At 37.3% G+C, this 16,423-nt stretch overlaps 1 protein-coding gene across 3 annotated transcripts in view; it reads right to left on the bottom strand.

Annotated features, from left to right (window-relative positions):
- LOC124882032 (E3 ubiquitin-protein ligase TRIM9) overlaps nucleotides 1–16,423 on the bottom strand; it is a 70,067-nt gene that overhangs the window by 17,029 nt on the left and 36,615 nt on the right. For 2 of the 3 annotated variants that reach the window (XM_047388136.1, XM_047388134.1), the window contains exons 3-6: nucleotides 14,981–15,103; nucleotides 6,250–6,360; nucleotides 4,548–4,701; nucleotides 473–553 (exon numbers count right to left, since the gene is read on the bottom strand). In XM_047388136.1, the coding sequence (XP_047244092.1) occupies nucleotides 473–553; nucleotides 4,548–4,701; nucleotides 6,250–6,360; nucleotides 14,981–15,103 (469 nt within the window). The remainder of the gene's footprint in view (nucleotides 1–472; nucleotides 554–4,547; nucleotides 4,702–6,249; nucleotides 6,361–14,980; nucleotides 15,104–16,423) is intronic. The other variant, XM_047388135.1, reaches the window with a different exon arrangement.

Raw genomic sequence — 16,423 nt, 5'->3', positions numbered from 1 at the left:
TAATCTGGCAACATTTACCTTTTAATCAAAATGATCCTAAAGCTTGATTTTGTCATATACCAAACTTTCCAACTTAGCATTTTAGCCTAGATAGCAGTTTTGCTCTGTTTAGTCATGCTGCAGTAGCTGAATTATATTTGACACAACTTTATAAACTCACTCTTGGAAGATGTACATTGCATTTTTTCTTCCTTTCAATCCATCTACAATTTCATTGCAAGTAAAGCTTTAATATCATGTAACTAGAGACAAAAATGTTTGCACAGCATAATTCTGCAGAGGTGATATACAAAACATCAGCCATGCAGAGGAAAAAGACCACTGAAATGCTGTTGGACAAAAAGGACCAGTGAGTTTCCAGCTGACTTGACAGTCAGGGCTGTCAGGGCTGAGGAATGAGGAAGGAGTGACAAAATACATTGAAGGAATGAAAACAAAGGTTCATTGTGAGGGGTTACAGTCTCTGAAATACCTCCTGTGCTCTCTGCCTCCATCTCAGCCTCACCACTGTCTGCTGCCTGCATTAGTTTCAATACTGGTTTCTCCTGCACATCTGGAAACAGGATGTTGGTTTGGGTGTTTTAAAGAACAGGACAGCAAAGAGTGAAACCAGTGGAGAAGGTCAACATGAGTTCAACATTTGGTGGTGGAAAAAGGATCTGATGCATCAGGCAAATTATATATAAAAAAAACTCCTTCATTTACGAAAGATCTTGATGTGCTTAGTAAAAACTAATAAACTTCATGAAAATGCCCGCTCAGTAAATGGTTCATGAAAAGGTTACTTTATTACAAAATGTAGAATTATCTCCATGTTTGGGCAAAATATGTTTTGAAACAATAAAGCCCAATTTGACAGACAAATATAAACAATACCGAGACTTTAGTTCGGGTCTAAAATAAATATAAACAGCACCTTGCAAAAGTGTTCATAAATCATAAACCTTCACACATTTTGTCCCATTATAACCAGCTTCAATGTGTCTTCTGGAGATTTCAGGTGATAAACCAACACAAACCTAAACTGGATTGAGGTCCATAAATTAGCTTGGACATGCTAACACATTAATATGCTTTGATCCATTGCATCTCTGGCGGTATGTTTAGGGTCATTACTCTGCTGGAAGGTATACCTCCAACTCTGTCTCAAGTGTTTTGAAGCCTCCAACAGGTTTTTGCTCAGGATTGTCCTGCATTTTATTCCACCTATCTTCCCATTAACTCTGACCGGCTTCCCTGTCCCAGCTGATGAGAAACATCCCCATAGCACGATGCTGCATGTTCAGTTTTTGTTTCATCTAACCAGAACATCTTCTTGTTGGTCGTGTTCCTTACACAGCAATCTGAAATGGACTAAATTGGCTTCGTTTCAACAATAGCTTTCTTCTCACCACTCTGCTTTAAAAGGCCAGATTTGTAGAGAGCACCACTAACAGTTGTCCTGCCAACAGGTACTCCCACCTGAGCTGTGGTTTTGCACAACTCCTCCAGAATAACCATGGCCCTCTTGGCTGCATCTCTGATTCATACTCTCCTTGCCTGGCCTGTCACTTTGGGTTGAAGGCCATGTCTTGGTAGGTTTGCAGGTGTGACATATTCGTTACACGTTAAAGAATAGAACAGTACTGTGAGATGTTAGGGTTAGATAGCTTAGATATTGTATAACCTAATGTTGCTTTTAACTTCTTCACAACCTTCTCCCTGACCCGTCTGCTGTGTTCCTTGGTCTTCATGAGGCTGTTTGCTCACTAATGTTCTCCAACAAACCTCTGAGATAGTATCACAATTTTTTTATTCTTGTTAGGGCAAATTTTAGTAAGTTTAAAAATTGTTGACTTTTCAACTGTGTGGATATGCAACTTTCGCCTAACTGAGCAGATCTCAGATTAATCACTTAGATTATTCTTCACGCTTCTGCAAAGTGAAATTAGAAAAATCAGCATTTTTTTCAAATATTTAATCATTTTATAATAATCAGTGAGAAAGACTCCCTCACCCTACTTTAAAAGTCAAAGACTATAGCTCAAAATAAAATCTGACTGCCCATCTTTAAACTCTGTAGCTTCATTCTGGATGATCAGTGAGATGTGAATGTGCGGAAATGAGGCGGCGAGTTGCATGTCACCAGCCTGACAGAACAAAGACGGGATGATCAAAGCTTCTCCTCTGCCAAACAAGCTTGACTGCAGCTAAGATTAAAGAAACTCTGCTTAAAGCGCAGCTCGACTTGCGGGACGACCTGCAGGTGTTTGTGTCTGACGGCTCAACGTCCTCTCTGTTTAAGAAGTCAGCTTTACCAAAGTTTTAAAATATTTAAACCATATTTTGTATACTCCTTTAAATGCATTTAAAATAATGGATCATAGAGTTTGAATAAATGCATGTCTTTAAAGAGAAGTTTTTATTTTGTTTCACCATAAAGTGCCTGATAACACAGAATAATGAATGTTAATAAGTAGCCATTTTAATTCTGAATTAATAGAAAAACAACCATAAACTATTTAAAGCCCCAGTGGAGCTGTGTGGGAATAAAATATGAAAATTGTTAACAAGTTTAACATGCACTGATACAACTGAGTAAATCTGGGACCACAGTGGAAATACAACACGATTTTTCTCTTGTACAACAACTGATTGCTCAGTGGAAACAGCCAATAAAAGGTAACCTTGTTATATTTATGTTCTTATTTAAGGAGGACAACAAATAGCAGCTAAAACCTATTTCTGGTGCTTTGAAGCTTGGAAGATGGAGATGTTTGTGGTTCATGTAGTGAGTCAATATAAAATCCACACTTTTCATAACAGCAGCTGCATAACACTAATTAGGGGGAGAAAGACAGTTATACTATTTGTTATTTGCAATGCTTGGCAAGACATCATAATTTTATAAACTTTGCTTCCAAGCAGCCAGAAATTCTTGCAATGCTTTGCTTTGTTTTCATTTTCAATACGTTAGATTGTTGTGATGGTTTCTGTACCAAAGCAAGTAAAATCAACCAGGCAGCTGCAGCTCATCTTCTGCTGGAGTCCTGACTAACACCAGGCAATTAGATTACATCACAGCAGTCTATCAGACGCTATCAGCGCCTATCAGGTACTGAATGGTCTCGTGTTTGTCAGGGGTGAACCATGTAGACCTCTAAGATCCCAGTACCAGAACCAAGCTAGAGGAGGCGGCATTTAGTTTCTGTGCTCGTCAAATCTGGAACAAACAGTTAAAGCCTGAGATAAGCAAAAACTGTTGGCTCCTTTAAATCAGCACTGAAAACGTTACTGTTTATTGCTATTTTTACATACGGGTCAAATAATATTTTGTTAGTTGATTTTTATCATGTTTTTTACTGTTTATTGCTTTTTATGAATTGCTTTAATTTTACTGTTATTCCCCAATATGTTTTTGTTCTTGCTTTTAATGCCATTTTTAGTGCAAAGTACATTAAAGACGCTTGTTTATGAATGAATGCTGCTATACAAATTAACCTGCTTTTTATTAACAGTTCTTTGGGCTTTTAAAGGTTTTTTTGTTATTTCTTTGGCTGCTTTTTATGCTCAGTTATAGTCAGACTAGTATGTTGCCTCTGACCTACAGTTAAGCCCATTAATGTTTCATACCCCATAAAAAAATCATTTACATTTAACCAAGACATTTGTTTCTGATAAGAAACTAGATGGACAGATAATAAAGCAATGTAAAAGGAGCATCAATTCTGAAAGAAACATGTTTATCCATTTTTATTTACATTTCATCAAACAATGGAAGGTCAACAATTATTCATGTCCTTCTCAATAATAAGTGGAAATATCTTTATTGTATAACAGCAATTAAACCCTTTTTTAGCGTAGTGAATGTTACTGTTGGAATTTTGACGATGTCCCTTTGCTGATGAGCTCAAAGTCTCTGAGGTTGGGAGGCTGCCTTGCCATCACCCTAATCTTTATCTCCCTCCACAGATTCAGATTCAAGTCAGGACTCTGGCTGGGTCACTCCAAAATGTTGATATGACTTCAGTCAGAAGAAACTTGATGGTTAAATGAAATGACCCATATAGTACCCGTTTCTTAAGCCGACTCTATGACAAATACTAAAAGCCATTTGACAAATAGCCAACAAGGCAATTCTAAAGGAACATTAGCAGACAACTTGTCATATAAATATTGATCCATTGAATAATAATGTCTTTGAAGTTTTTTTTTTTTTACTTTTCTTAAAAGATGTAATGTTTAAATACTGTCTAGATTTCTTTAGTCCTCATTCGTCTCCTTTAGTCTTTCACTTTCATGATACACTATGTGCAGTTTGCAGTCAAGATCAGGTACAAAAACTGAACAGAAAACGCATTAAAAAGCCAACAAAGTAAATATGAACACAATGATTACTGATCAGCACCACTTTAAAATATTGTAAGAAAGTCCAACTGCTTAGAGGCCAAATATAAGGAAATTATGTCAGATTTAAATGTTTTGCACAGTATTGGTGTGCCTTTATCCAGATGCACACAATATTTACATGCTTGTAGTTGTTAACTGTCTAACAACTGTGGACTCACCTTTTCCCTGGCAAAAGTCCAGTTGCAGGATGGTCTGCATCAACGAGTCTGTATTCAGGGTGAGGTCAAAGTCAGGGCCAACCTTTGGTTCCAGGGCCCCCTTCACCCATTGGTCCTGAGATGACGTCACCCGCTTGATCAGGGCATCTGAGATCTACACATGCAAACAGACATTTTTTAGATAAAATTACACGCTGAATACTTTGAAACAAACCTCTCTTCACTGTGTGACCTCTGCCAACAGGCAGCTCCCCTCTGGGATGCATTCCTCTGGCCTGGCTTCATAATATGCTGCCTTTAAATGTTCTTCAAACATAGCAGGATACAAATTAAACACCAGTTTGATCATTGGAGCTTTACTGCAGCAAGAAATAAAAGCCAAACGAATGCATCACATTAAAAAGCTGGGGATTTGAAAATTGACCCTTTAGCTTTAAAAGGGAATTTTTTTTCTGTCGGATTAGTCCAAACTGCAGCGTGATTTATTCTTAAGAGCCTTCCTGTAGAGTTTAGACATTGCTAATGATAAAGAAGCACCTGATCAATATATTATAAAATATTAAGGAGAAATGGAACGGAGGGATGTTTGCGTGGGCGTTTGTTCCTCCCAGCATCTTTGATTTTCTTTTTATCTCCCTCTTTCTCTCCAATTCCCTCATGCTTTTTTCTTCAAGAAAAATCATTCAAAACCAAAAGCAGCAAATGTCTTGTATCTGCCTTATATTCAAGTGCAGTGCATTTTTAATCAGACACAGTGAAATCACAATGAGACCTGATCAGCATCATTTTTATTGGTTTGCACCAGCATCTAACTTCATGAATTTCTCCCATTTATTATGCTGTGATGAATAACCAATGCTTGTGTTAGGTTCCCATATTTACTCTTAAAGGGGTCTTGATTTTACAACCAAAAAGTTTTGATGTTGGTTTGAACCAATAAAAAGAGTGAATATTTTTGCTAATTAGTGACTCCTAAGGGAACTGTGTAAAGTGTAAGCATCTGTTCAAGCTGCAGAAAATGAACTTTAAATATGAGGCTCTCACAGTCACAAATGTTTCCTTAGTTGTTGGTTTTTCTGTTGTCCTTGACTATGCACATAAAGGCAGATTGGCTGAAGATCATTTAAGCCTGCAGAAATCTAAGCATGTGAGGAGAACCTAAATATGATAATACGTGGTTATTTTCAGAGTTCAGAGGTTTCTTCATTAAAGGTTTACACCTCGGTATTAGATGTCTGGTTGTTCCACTTGTTCATTAGTTTAAATATTCCTCATCAATGATTGTTCATCTCTTTTACCACAAAGTATTAACAAATGTTCTTCCACCAACTTTGTTTCACTAAATTTTCTCTTTATATGTTGGTTTTTCACTTTAGAAATCACACACCAGGGTTCCTTAACAGGCTGGAGAAATACTGAAAAATGAAATTAAGTATGCTTAACTTTATTTTATACCTTTTTCTGAATATTGTATCCATCAATCCATCCACCCACCCAGCCTATCCATCCAGGCTAATTTATTATTTACATCTGCCATAAATGTGTAGTATTTATACTTTTAAAGGTGTGCTAAAAGGGACTGAAAAAATTAGGTCAGTAAAAGTATGTCATTTCTACATGGAAAACATGTAGTAACCCTGACAAACACACACACACACACACACACACACACACAGTGCATCAATAAATGCATTAATAGTACCTGCAAGAATCCGCTGGGGTCATTCTCTTTCAGGACTTCCAGACAGTACTCCATCATGCCGGTGGTCTGCCGCAGCTTCATGGTGCAGTGGGTGATCTGGTCACGCACCACCTGACAAAGTTGTACATCAAACTAATCAGCATTCAACAGTATTTGGTTTTAAAAGGCATCATCTTATGTTGCCCATACTGCTAGTCTGATAAAGATGTTTAAACCATGGACCCCCAGAATGAGTTTATTAGTCTCATTAATTAACAATTATAACCCATTAAGAAAACTAGTTAAAGTTTTAAACCTCCCATTTACAATCTGAGTATTTTTTACAGATAAACTGAAAACAGTTTTCACTTCGAGGTGGATGCATGATATTCTCACCAACTGTTTTAGCTCAATCCTTTCATGCCACATTGCAGGTCACATTTCCAGTGTCCCTTTCTATTTAATACATCCTGATAAGTAGTGAAGCGCCTTTGTGCTGTGATTCATAATTCAGGTGTCAGGCTCCCTTACAGTAAATGTACATCAGGATTTGAGTTGAAGATCAGATAGAAAACATCTTGCGACTCTGGTGACTCTCAGATAATTAAACCAGAGAGCGCCTGGATGAATCTGAGTTAATTAGATGGAGTCTTTGCGATTAGTCGCCTCATTTGTTTCAGGATTAACGATATCCAAGTTAATTATATACCTGTCAGCTGCAGTCTGGACTGAACTACGAAGAGCATGAAGAGTTAGAATTAACACCTAATATACTCTGGGCATTTTGTTTTTTACTTCTATTTTTTAACTTTTACATAATTTCTTCTTACATTTTTTTATATTCATTATGGGTAATTTCACACAAACGCTTTGATCTTTGACATAAGACACATTTTTATTTGAAACTTTTCACAATTTTTTTGAATATTTGGATTGCACACATCAACTAACTTTACTAATAAATAATTAATATTTTTGTCAGCTGTGCTACAGTTTAGTCACTATAAGGTGCAGCAACTTGGAAGGACGTATGCTCTGCTTTAAATAGGAGAGTTGTTGAACTGGGTTGTGCCATTTCCTTCCTGGAACTGGGGGCAGGACATGGTTTCTGTAGTTGGCTTGAAAAGAAAGTGTAATTTTGTTCTAATCTAAAGAGAGCACCTTCTTTCACATGCTTGATTTGTCTCCTACATGTCTGTAAACACCACTTCATACGGCCTCCTTTCAACAAAGGCTTTTTGTTGGCAAGCTATTGTTGAAAGAATAAATGTTGAACTGTTGTGAAGAGAAATATAATGGATCTCTACTGCTCCTCCAGAGTTACCATTTCCTTCTCTGGTTACTGCTCTCCTTGCATGGTCTGTTTTGGTAAATGGCCATTTTTTGGTACATTTGCAGTTGTGCCAACCTCATTCTATCTACTGATGATGGATTAAACATGGCTCTGTGAGATGTTCAGTGTTTGGGATTTAATTTTCTAACCTAACCCGGCTTTAAACTTCTCCACAACTTTCTCCCTGACTCGTCTGCCGTTGTCCTTGATCTTCATGATGCTGTTTGTTCCCTTGTGCTCTATAAAAAACTTCTAAAGCCTTCACAGAACTACTGGATTTATAGTAAGGCTTAAATTACACACTGTTTAATTAGCAGGCTTTGACTGCAATTGGTTACACTTCATTTTATTTGGGGGAGGAATTCAAATGGATATCATTCTTCAAAACTATGTATCATTTTCCTACCATTTCCTAATTACATTCTGTCACATAAAATCACGATAAAATATACAGAAATTTGTTATGGTAACAAAATGTGAAAAAGTTCAGTTAGAGTAGATTTATGTTATAGGTTATGTGTTAATATAGCTCCCACAAAAGTGGGATGTCTAATGTAACTAATAACTATATTATTGTAGCAAATAAATCTCATATACAAGTTTGTATTTTTTTACTAGAACAATTCTTGGACACAAGAAAAACATAAAAACTCACATTACAAAAAAATGTATGTATTTATTTATTAATCATTGTTTATTGGAGTCAAATTAATTATATAGCTGAGCAGAATTATTTTACAAAAAGTATGTAAAGGCTTTGTTTCACTTTCAGTTGAAATCTTAATTGGATACATTGATTTAATTTAATTTATAACTTTTTTTCCTGTCTTTAAGTAAATCTGCAAATACTGGCCAAGTTGTCTTTAGACATGTATAAGTTTTAAAAGGTGTTGTAATTAATAGAGTTCAGATCATTTAAAAGTAAAAACAAAAAAAGATATTGAACAACTGTATCGTCTTTCCAAAACCTTTAGTTTAAGAAAACATTTACCTTAGTCATTCATCAAGACCCTTTGCTGAATGACCTTATTTCCTGTGTAAATTACACGAAGCATGAGGCGTGAACTATTCTGCTGAATCTTGTCCTTCCCACAATCTCTCGCAGTTTGGGTTCAGGAGCTTTTCCCAACATGCTCCATGTGCATGTGAAATTATTTTAAGAGTGTGAATGCTGAAACATGTAACTGCAAATCTAAAATATGAACTATATCTTCTTTGACTCCCTATGAACCACAATCAGCTCCAGTAAAGCTGCTTGACTGCATTCAGAAACTCAAATGTTGATGCTAGAGCAGATATTTCTCTTTCCATCAGATATTTGGGATGGATGGATGGATGGATGGATGGATGGATGGATGGATGGATGGATGGATGGATGGATGGATGGATGGATGGATGGATGGATGGATGGATGGATGGATGGATGGAGTAGGAAGTCTGGAGTTAAATTTAGGTTAGGAATGCTGTGTAAAAATGCACCATGCAATAGCATGGCAATACGTTAGATCACATGAACAGTTTCTAGGAAAGTTTTGGGTTTAAGTTGGTTTAGATAGAAGCAACCTATTCTTGGATAGGCCATGTAGCTGTTGGCTTGTTCTGATTCTCCTAACTGGCATCATTCTGACTTGTCTGCACCAGTAACATATAGACTGCTTATAAATACTACACACATTCAAAGAAAGCAAATTACTTAAGATAATCTATGCATGTTATTAGAGAGAAGGTGAGAAAAGGAAAGTTAAATTATTCCTAAAAATCACCTGAAATGTATACAACAATTGTATATTTACATTTTTTATGAAAAACTGATCAATTGAACCTGAACTGACCTCTGACTGTAAGAACCTCCGCCTTACGGCTTGTAATCATCTTCAGAGTCTCCTTCATGTACAAATATGATGGATTACAACTAAAACTAAAGCATCAGAGAGCATCGCTGAACAGTGTTTGTGTGAATATTGAGTTAACTCATCAAAAAGCACGTTGAACATTGTCAGGCATTTCTATATCAAAGATCTTCCATTATTCCACTCCCCATCTAGATATGGAGAGGGTTAGGGTTAACAATCAGTATTCTGCATGTTTAAAGTGCCCTACTGCTTCAACACACCTGATATTGTTAAATAGGTTAGTAATTGGTTCCTGCAGAACATGGTGATTGGCTCAGGGATTAATTAAAGTAAATGAGGAGTGTTGGAGCAGGAACACATCTAAAACATGCAGGACATTAAATGTGCCCAGGCTTACCAACTCTGGTCTAAACAGAGAATTAAACAGGCGTTATATGATTTGGAAAAGGTCCGTTTTAATACTTTAAAGTCTGCCTTTAAAAATCTTTAAAATATGTATTTGCTTTTAATCTGATTTGCCAGAATAAAAGGTATTCTGCTCCAAGATTTGTTGTATGTTCACAGTCTGACTTTTTTTAACGATGGTTTTTAAATGTAACGTATTAGACCAAAAACAATGGGAAAAATGGTGGAGGCTGACCAACAGGGGGGGGGGGGATATAGTTAGCATTTCATTGTTTTATATGAAAGAGAAAATGATAGATGTGCTGCTTTTAGGAGATAAAGCTTTATTTTAAAACAAATTGCCTTTCATGTTTAGAACAGTCTACATAATTTGTGTGGCTGGCCACAGAGATTTCCCCAAAAAACTAAAAAACATTCTAACTGTTCTGCAAAACCAAACAAATCACAAACAGGAATTTACAAAAATATGGAAATCATCTAAAAATCCAACCAGATCTGCTACAGTCTGGCTGGGTCTTTTTTTAACGGCAGCCACATAAGGCAAATTTAGCATGAAGCCATCCAAAAACCAAACAGCAGCTGTGCTCAGTCCACAATGCATTTGCTCCACTGCTGGTTTGCAGAAGTGTGTTTTTAAAATCTGCCAAACTGTTTGCACAGATTGACAAAAGCATTTTAGGCCAAAATATCTGTTATACATACTTTAGATGTCTGGATATAAACCATGAGACGGCAACGAGGCTACAGTTTTCATTAAATCGTTACACAAACATTTTTTATGTTCTCTGCTCTTAAAGCTTTGGCTGCATTTGGGTCCGTCGCTACAGAAAACGTCTAACACATTTTTGAGAAAGCAAACCAAAACCGCAAAATTATAATCAGTCGAATATAACTGCCACGAAAAAAAAGCTCCTTTACTGCAACAATACACAATTCGGTTAAGAACAAAACTGTAAAGTGAAAATAGAAGATAAGGATGAGATAGAGGATGGAAAAAAAAATAGAAAATTAGAAATCTTTCTGATCTTGGTAGTCTTGCAGCTTATGAATAGGAGGTCCTAGTTAAAGTTTTGTTTATAGATTTCTTTTTGTCCACAGTGTGGTTTTGCAGGTTAATTTAATTGTTGTTGGGTTTTTTTTGTATGAAACATTTTATTAAAAAGTATACTTTTATTCATTTACAAAGCATTTTGTGATCGGTTTATTGCAACTAATCTGATTATATAGAACATTTTAATTCATTCATAATTAATTATACAAATATAATTATACAAATACAAACTATAATTTATAAGGAGTATTTTGTTTATTCTAAGATTTTCTGGCTGTAGTTATACTATATATGTCAAATACTTTATAAAAGGTGACATAAATGTATGAAGTAAGACTAGTTTTGATAATAATAAAAGGCATAATAAAATGTTTCTGAGAGTTAAATATTTAATCCAAAACACCGTTAAGATAATTAGGTGTGAAGTGTTTAAGTGATGCTGCTGATCTCATTTTCCAGGAAAAAAATAAGTCAGAAAAAATGTTCAAACATCCCTAAAATATTACATAACGTTTCTTCATTATGGTAAGAGGAAATGTAATCCTGTTAGTGAATGTTACCTTGAAAACATCTGCTGTTTCAGAATAATTAAATGAGATTTCATTCTGGGTTTTTCTCTCCCCTCTAGGGAGAATAAATTCCTTAAATCATGCCGACGATTATTTTAGGTTTAAAATTTGGACCAGACACCTCCAACCAGCTTCTCCTCTCCTTTCACCCTGCGGCTCTTTGCCCTCAAACCAAATTTATGTCCAGCGTCTGCAGATAATGACTGCAGCTGTCCCTGAGGCTGCCGTTCGAACACGCTCCCTCTCCTCCCCTCGCTTTCCCCCGCTGTCAGCCAGACGGTCAGTCGGTCGGCGGGTACGTGGACGCTTGGCAGGCGTCCAGTTCATACACTGATGCTTAGGAACTGGATTTACAGAGAGACAAAGGAGGCCAGCTGTTCTGACACTGAAATGGTGTTTTCAGGAATTAAGAAGAATAAAATAAAAACACTTTCAGTATAAGCTTCATATTACAGCTGATCTGGAGCATATTTTACTATAACGTAAAAATATTTGAAAAGTATTACTGTTTAAAAAGTGAACTGAAAACCAATTTATTTTCAACCAAACAGAAGACTAATTAAAGATATTTTCTCCATTATAAAGCAGAATAGGCACAACATTTACAGGTCCTTCTCAAAATATTAGCATATTGTGATAAAGTTCATTATTTTCCATAATGTCATGATGAAAATTTAACATTCATATATTTTAGATTCATTGCACACTAACTGAAATATTTCAGGTCTTTTATTGTCTTAATACGGATGATTTTGGCATACAGCTCATGAAAACCCAAAATTCCTATCTCACAAAATTAGCATATCATTAAAAGGGTCTCTAAACGAGCTATGAACCTAATCATCTGAATCAACAAGTTAACTCTAAACACTTGCAAAAGATTCCTGAGGCCTTTAAAACTCCCAGCCTGGTTCATCACTCAAAACCCCAATCATGGGTAAGACTGCCGACCTGACTGCTGTCCAGAAGGCCACTATTGACACCCTCAAGCAAGAGGGTAAGACACAGAAAGACATTTCTGAACGAATAAGCTGTTCCCAGAGTGCTGTATCAAGGCACCTCAGTGGGAAGTCTGTGGGAAGGAAAAAGTGTGGCAGAAAACGCTGCACAACGAGAAGAGGTGACCGGACCCTGAGGAAGATTGTGGAGAAGGGCCGATTCCAGACCTTGGGGGACCTGCGGAAGCAGTGGACTGAGTCTGGAGTAGAAACATCCAGAGCCACCGTGCACAGGCGTGTGCAGGAAATGGGCTACAGGTGCCGCGTTCCCCAGGTCAAGCCACTTTTGAACCAGAAACAGCAGCAGAAGCGCCTGACCTGGGCTACAGAGAAGCAGCACTGGACTGTTGCTCAGTGGTCCAAAGTACTTTTTTCGGATGAAAGCAAATTCTGCATGTCATTCGGAAATCAAGGTGCCAGAGTCTGGAGGAAGACTGGGGAGAAGGAAATGCCAAAATGCCAGAAGTCCAGTGTCAAGTACCCACAGTCAGTGATGGTCTGGGGTGCCGTGTCAGCTGCTGGTGTTGGTCCACTGTGTTTTATCAAGGGCAGGGTCAATGCAGCTAGCTATCAGGAGATTTTGGAGCACTTCATGCTTCCATCTGCTGAAAAGCTTTATGGAGATGAAGATTTCCTTTTTCAGCACGACCTGGCACCTGCTCACAGTGCCAAAACCACTGGTAAATGGTTTACTGACCATGGTATCACTGTGCTCAATTGGCCTGCCAACTCTCCTGACCTGAACCCCATAGAGAATCTGTGGGATATTGTGAAGAGAACGTTGAGAGACTCAAGACCCAACACTCTGGATGACCTCAGCAGTGCCACAGGCTGATTGCCTCCATGCCACGCCGCATTGAAGCAGTAATTTCTGCCAAAGGATTCCCGACCAAGTATTGAGTGCATAACTGTACATGATTATTTGAAGGTTGACGTTTTTTGTATTAAAAACACTTTTCTTTTATTGGTCGGATGAAATATGCTAATTTTGTGAGATAGGAATTTTGGGTTTTCATGAGCTGGATGCCAACATCATCCATATTAAGACAATAAAAGACCTGAAATATTTCAGTTAGTGTGCAATGAATCTAAAATATATGAATGTTAAATTTTCATCATGACATTATGGAAAATAAAGAAGTTTATCACAATATGCTAATATTTTGAGAAGGACCTGTATATGCAGAGAGGCTCAATCCCCCCAATTACAACTGGACGTAAACAAGGGTTGGAAAACAATAGCTGAGACTCACTAAACTGAAGGGAAAACAAGTGCACCGATCAGGAATATAACTGGCTGATACAAGCGCCCAGTTTATCTCTGAGCAATGATGGTCCCTTCTGATTTAAACACACACAAACATTTTAATTCAACTGCCAACTTAATTCAGAGACTCAGTGCAACAAATTGAGATAAACCGAGGAATTGACTGGGGAGTGGTAATGGTTAGAACAGGAGGTTCTGGAGGGGGACACAAGGGGCCGGGTTCATATCCCACAGATTGCCACTCTGGCTCCCTGAGCAAGACCCTTAGCCTCAGAATGCTCCACCACACAATGGCAGCCCACTGCTCCCTATAAAGGGATGGGTTAAATGCAGAGGACAAATTTCGTTGTAATGTACATGTGCAATGACCAATAAAGATTATTTGATTTGACTTGACTTGGGATCAGATTGGGAAATACAGCTGGCAGGTCAGACACTCAAAAAATTCAGATTTGTTTTTCCCCAATCAGTGAAAGCAGCATCCTTAAATGTCAACAGGCTGCTCCAGCAGCAACACTCTTCTGTGTGGATATTATCAATGAGGGAAGATGGCTCAAATTTAGCTATTATCACAATCAGTGAGTTGTTCAAAACTAATGTCAGAAGAAACACAGATGTAAAAAGCTACAGTTAGGCCCAAAATTATGAATGGAGATTTAAATTTGAAATAATTTGGATTCAAGAAGCTGAAGCTTCTGATAGGAAATGAGGCATGGGGAAATACAAATAAAGATCCAAGAGGAAATATTACTAAATGTAAAAAAGGACCACTATAATAAAACAAAAAATAATTAACTAGTAAGGAGAAGCCCTAACAATAATACATCACAGAGAAATAAACCTAAAAAAGCAGGACCAAAATAACAAAACAATAAAGAAATCCACACAAAACAGAAAATCAAAACTCAAAGACCTCAAAATGGTGACAGAATCAGAACGGAATCAATTCCTGCAGCTCTCCCAAAAAGGTGAAAGATTGTTTTACCATTTTATTTTTGTCACGTCTTCGGTTTTATTTGCTTAAATGTGTCATTTTAACCTCTCTTTATCATGCAATGTGTTGTATTTTTATGTATTTGGTGTTTTCATCTTTCTTCCTTTGTTTTTCTGAAAAGCACATGAATTACCTTGTTGTATGAACAATGACATAAATATAAACAAGCCTTGCGTAACAATAACATTTCAGGGGTTTGGTTGTCTTTCACTGATTGACATTTCTTCTACTGTTATTCGCAGTGTAAAAAACTGAGAGCCTGCGAAGATCAGCGGTTCTCACCTTCAATTTGTACTCCTTCTCCTTGGTGACTTTGGTGAGCAGTTTGGCTTTCTGTCTCGTCAGCGCCTCGATCAGAGAGTCACACTGAGCCACAAGGCAAGCTTCAAACTCCACACCATTCTCCTGAAGCAGGAAACACACCGACCATATGCTATTAACTGTTATTTGTGTGTGAGTGATGTTCCTTTGAGATGTTTCACAATGATGATAGTAGATCTGTTGGTGCAAATGTGTTCATTCATCAGCTCAGGGATGCTTTTAGTTTGTCATTAATATGTAAATTTATCGATTCAGCTGCACAAACAAACACACAGCTTTAATTATTTCAATAGGCTGTGCACACAGCCACACCATTGACAAAATGTAATTACTTCTAGTACAGAGGCTATACTCAACTCCCCACCAATAGATGCAGCACATAAGGACAAGATATCTTCTGTCAGCTGCTTTGAGCTTTGACTCCTAAACCTTTCCTGACAGTGAGTAAATTTTTCTGTGGGTTGGAGCATTAGACCAAATCAGCAAGCAGACAGCAGAGTTATAGTGTCTTGCAACCATAAACATCAGTGTGTTTTACAAAACAGTATAAACTTGTGAAGTGGAAAGAAATTGTGGTTTTCAAAGATCCTTACAAAAAATCTGTACCGCATTTAGCCACCTTTACTCTGATGCCCCTAAATAAATTCAAATGTGGCCAATTTCATTTAGGCATTTATACTGGAAATTTAATTTCCAGTATAAATGCCTAACATTATTTCTGAAAAGGTTTGAACACCATGCATGTGTATATCAAAGTAGTAAATAGAGTCTACTCAAATAAAAAAGGGAAACTCCTGCACCTTGTCAGTTCAGCAGAGAAACTGATTAGAACACTTTTCTCTCCCAACATCAGAATCCATTTGATTATGAGAGGAGCTCTAACACTGCAGTTATTTCCAATCAAGCCTGCTGCCCTCAGGACTGAATTTCAGATCTGTAAGAGGATCGTTCTCTTCATTCCATCCTCATCCAGCCATCTCTTTGGCTTTAAGACCCTGCAAACTTGTTATTTTTTTTACTTAAATTCAATCATCCCTGTTTTATGTTAAGACTCTTAATTCCTCTAAATGCTGTTGGAGTATATCAGCGTACACGTGTCCGTGTCCCGCAGATGCTGCAAGGAGAGGTCAGCTGCATAGTAATACAGTCTGCAAGGAAAACAAACTCACAATGCACACTCCATACATGTATTGCCTGTTGTCTGGTTCATTGATTTAGTGGATTTATTTCCCTTCTGCCGATCTAAAAGACCAAATGTTATTCTCTGATTTATTTGGGCCTCATGGTCCATTATGAGAAAGTTTCCAGAGAAAGGCATAATATGAAAACAGTGATGATTTTAAGATGTCTTGGCAGCACACAAACAGAAAAAGCTCTGTGAAAGTTTGCCTTTTGGACTTTTAA

This window comes from Girardinichthys multiradiatus, chromosome 15 (assembly GCF_021462225.1).
Source record: "Girardinichthys multiradiatus isolate DD_20200921_A chromosome 15, DD_fGirMul_XY1, whole genome shotgun sequence".
Classification (NCBI taxonomy): domain Eukaryota; kingdom Metazoa; phylum Chordata; class Actinopteri; order Cyprinodontiformes; family Goodeidae; genus Girardinichthys; species Girardinichthys multiradiatus.
Note: the sequence above shows the minus strand (reverse complement) of the source record. Positions and strands in the feature narration are given on the sequence as shown.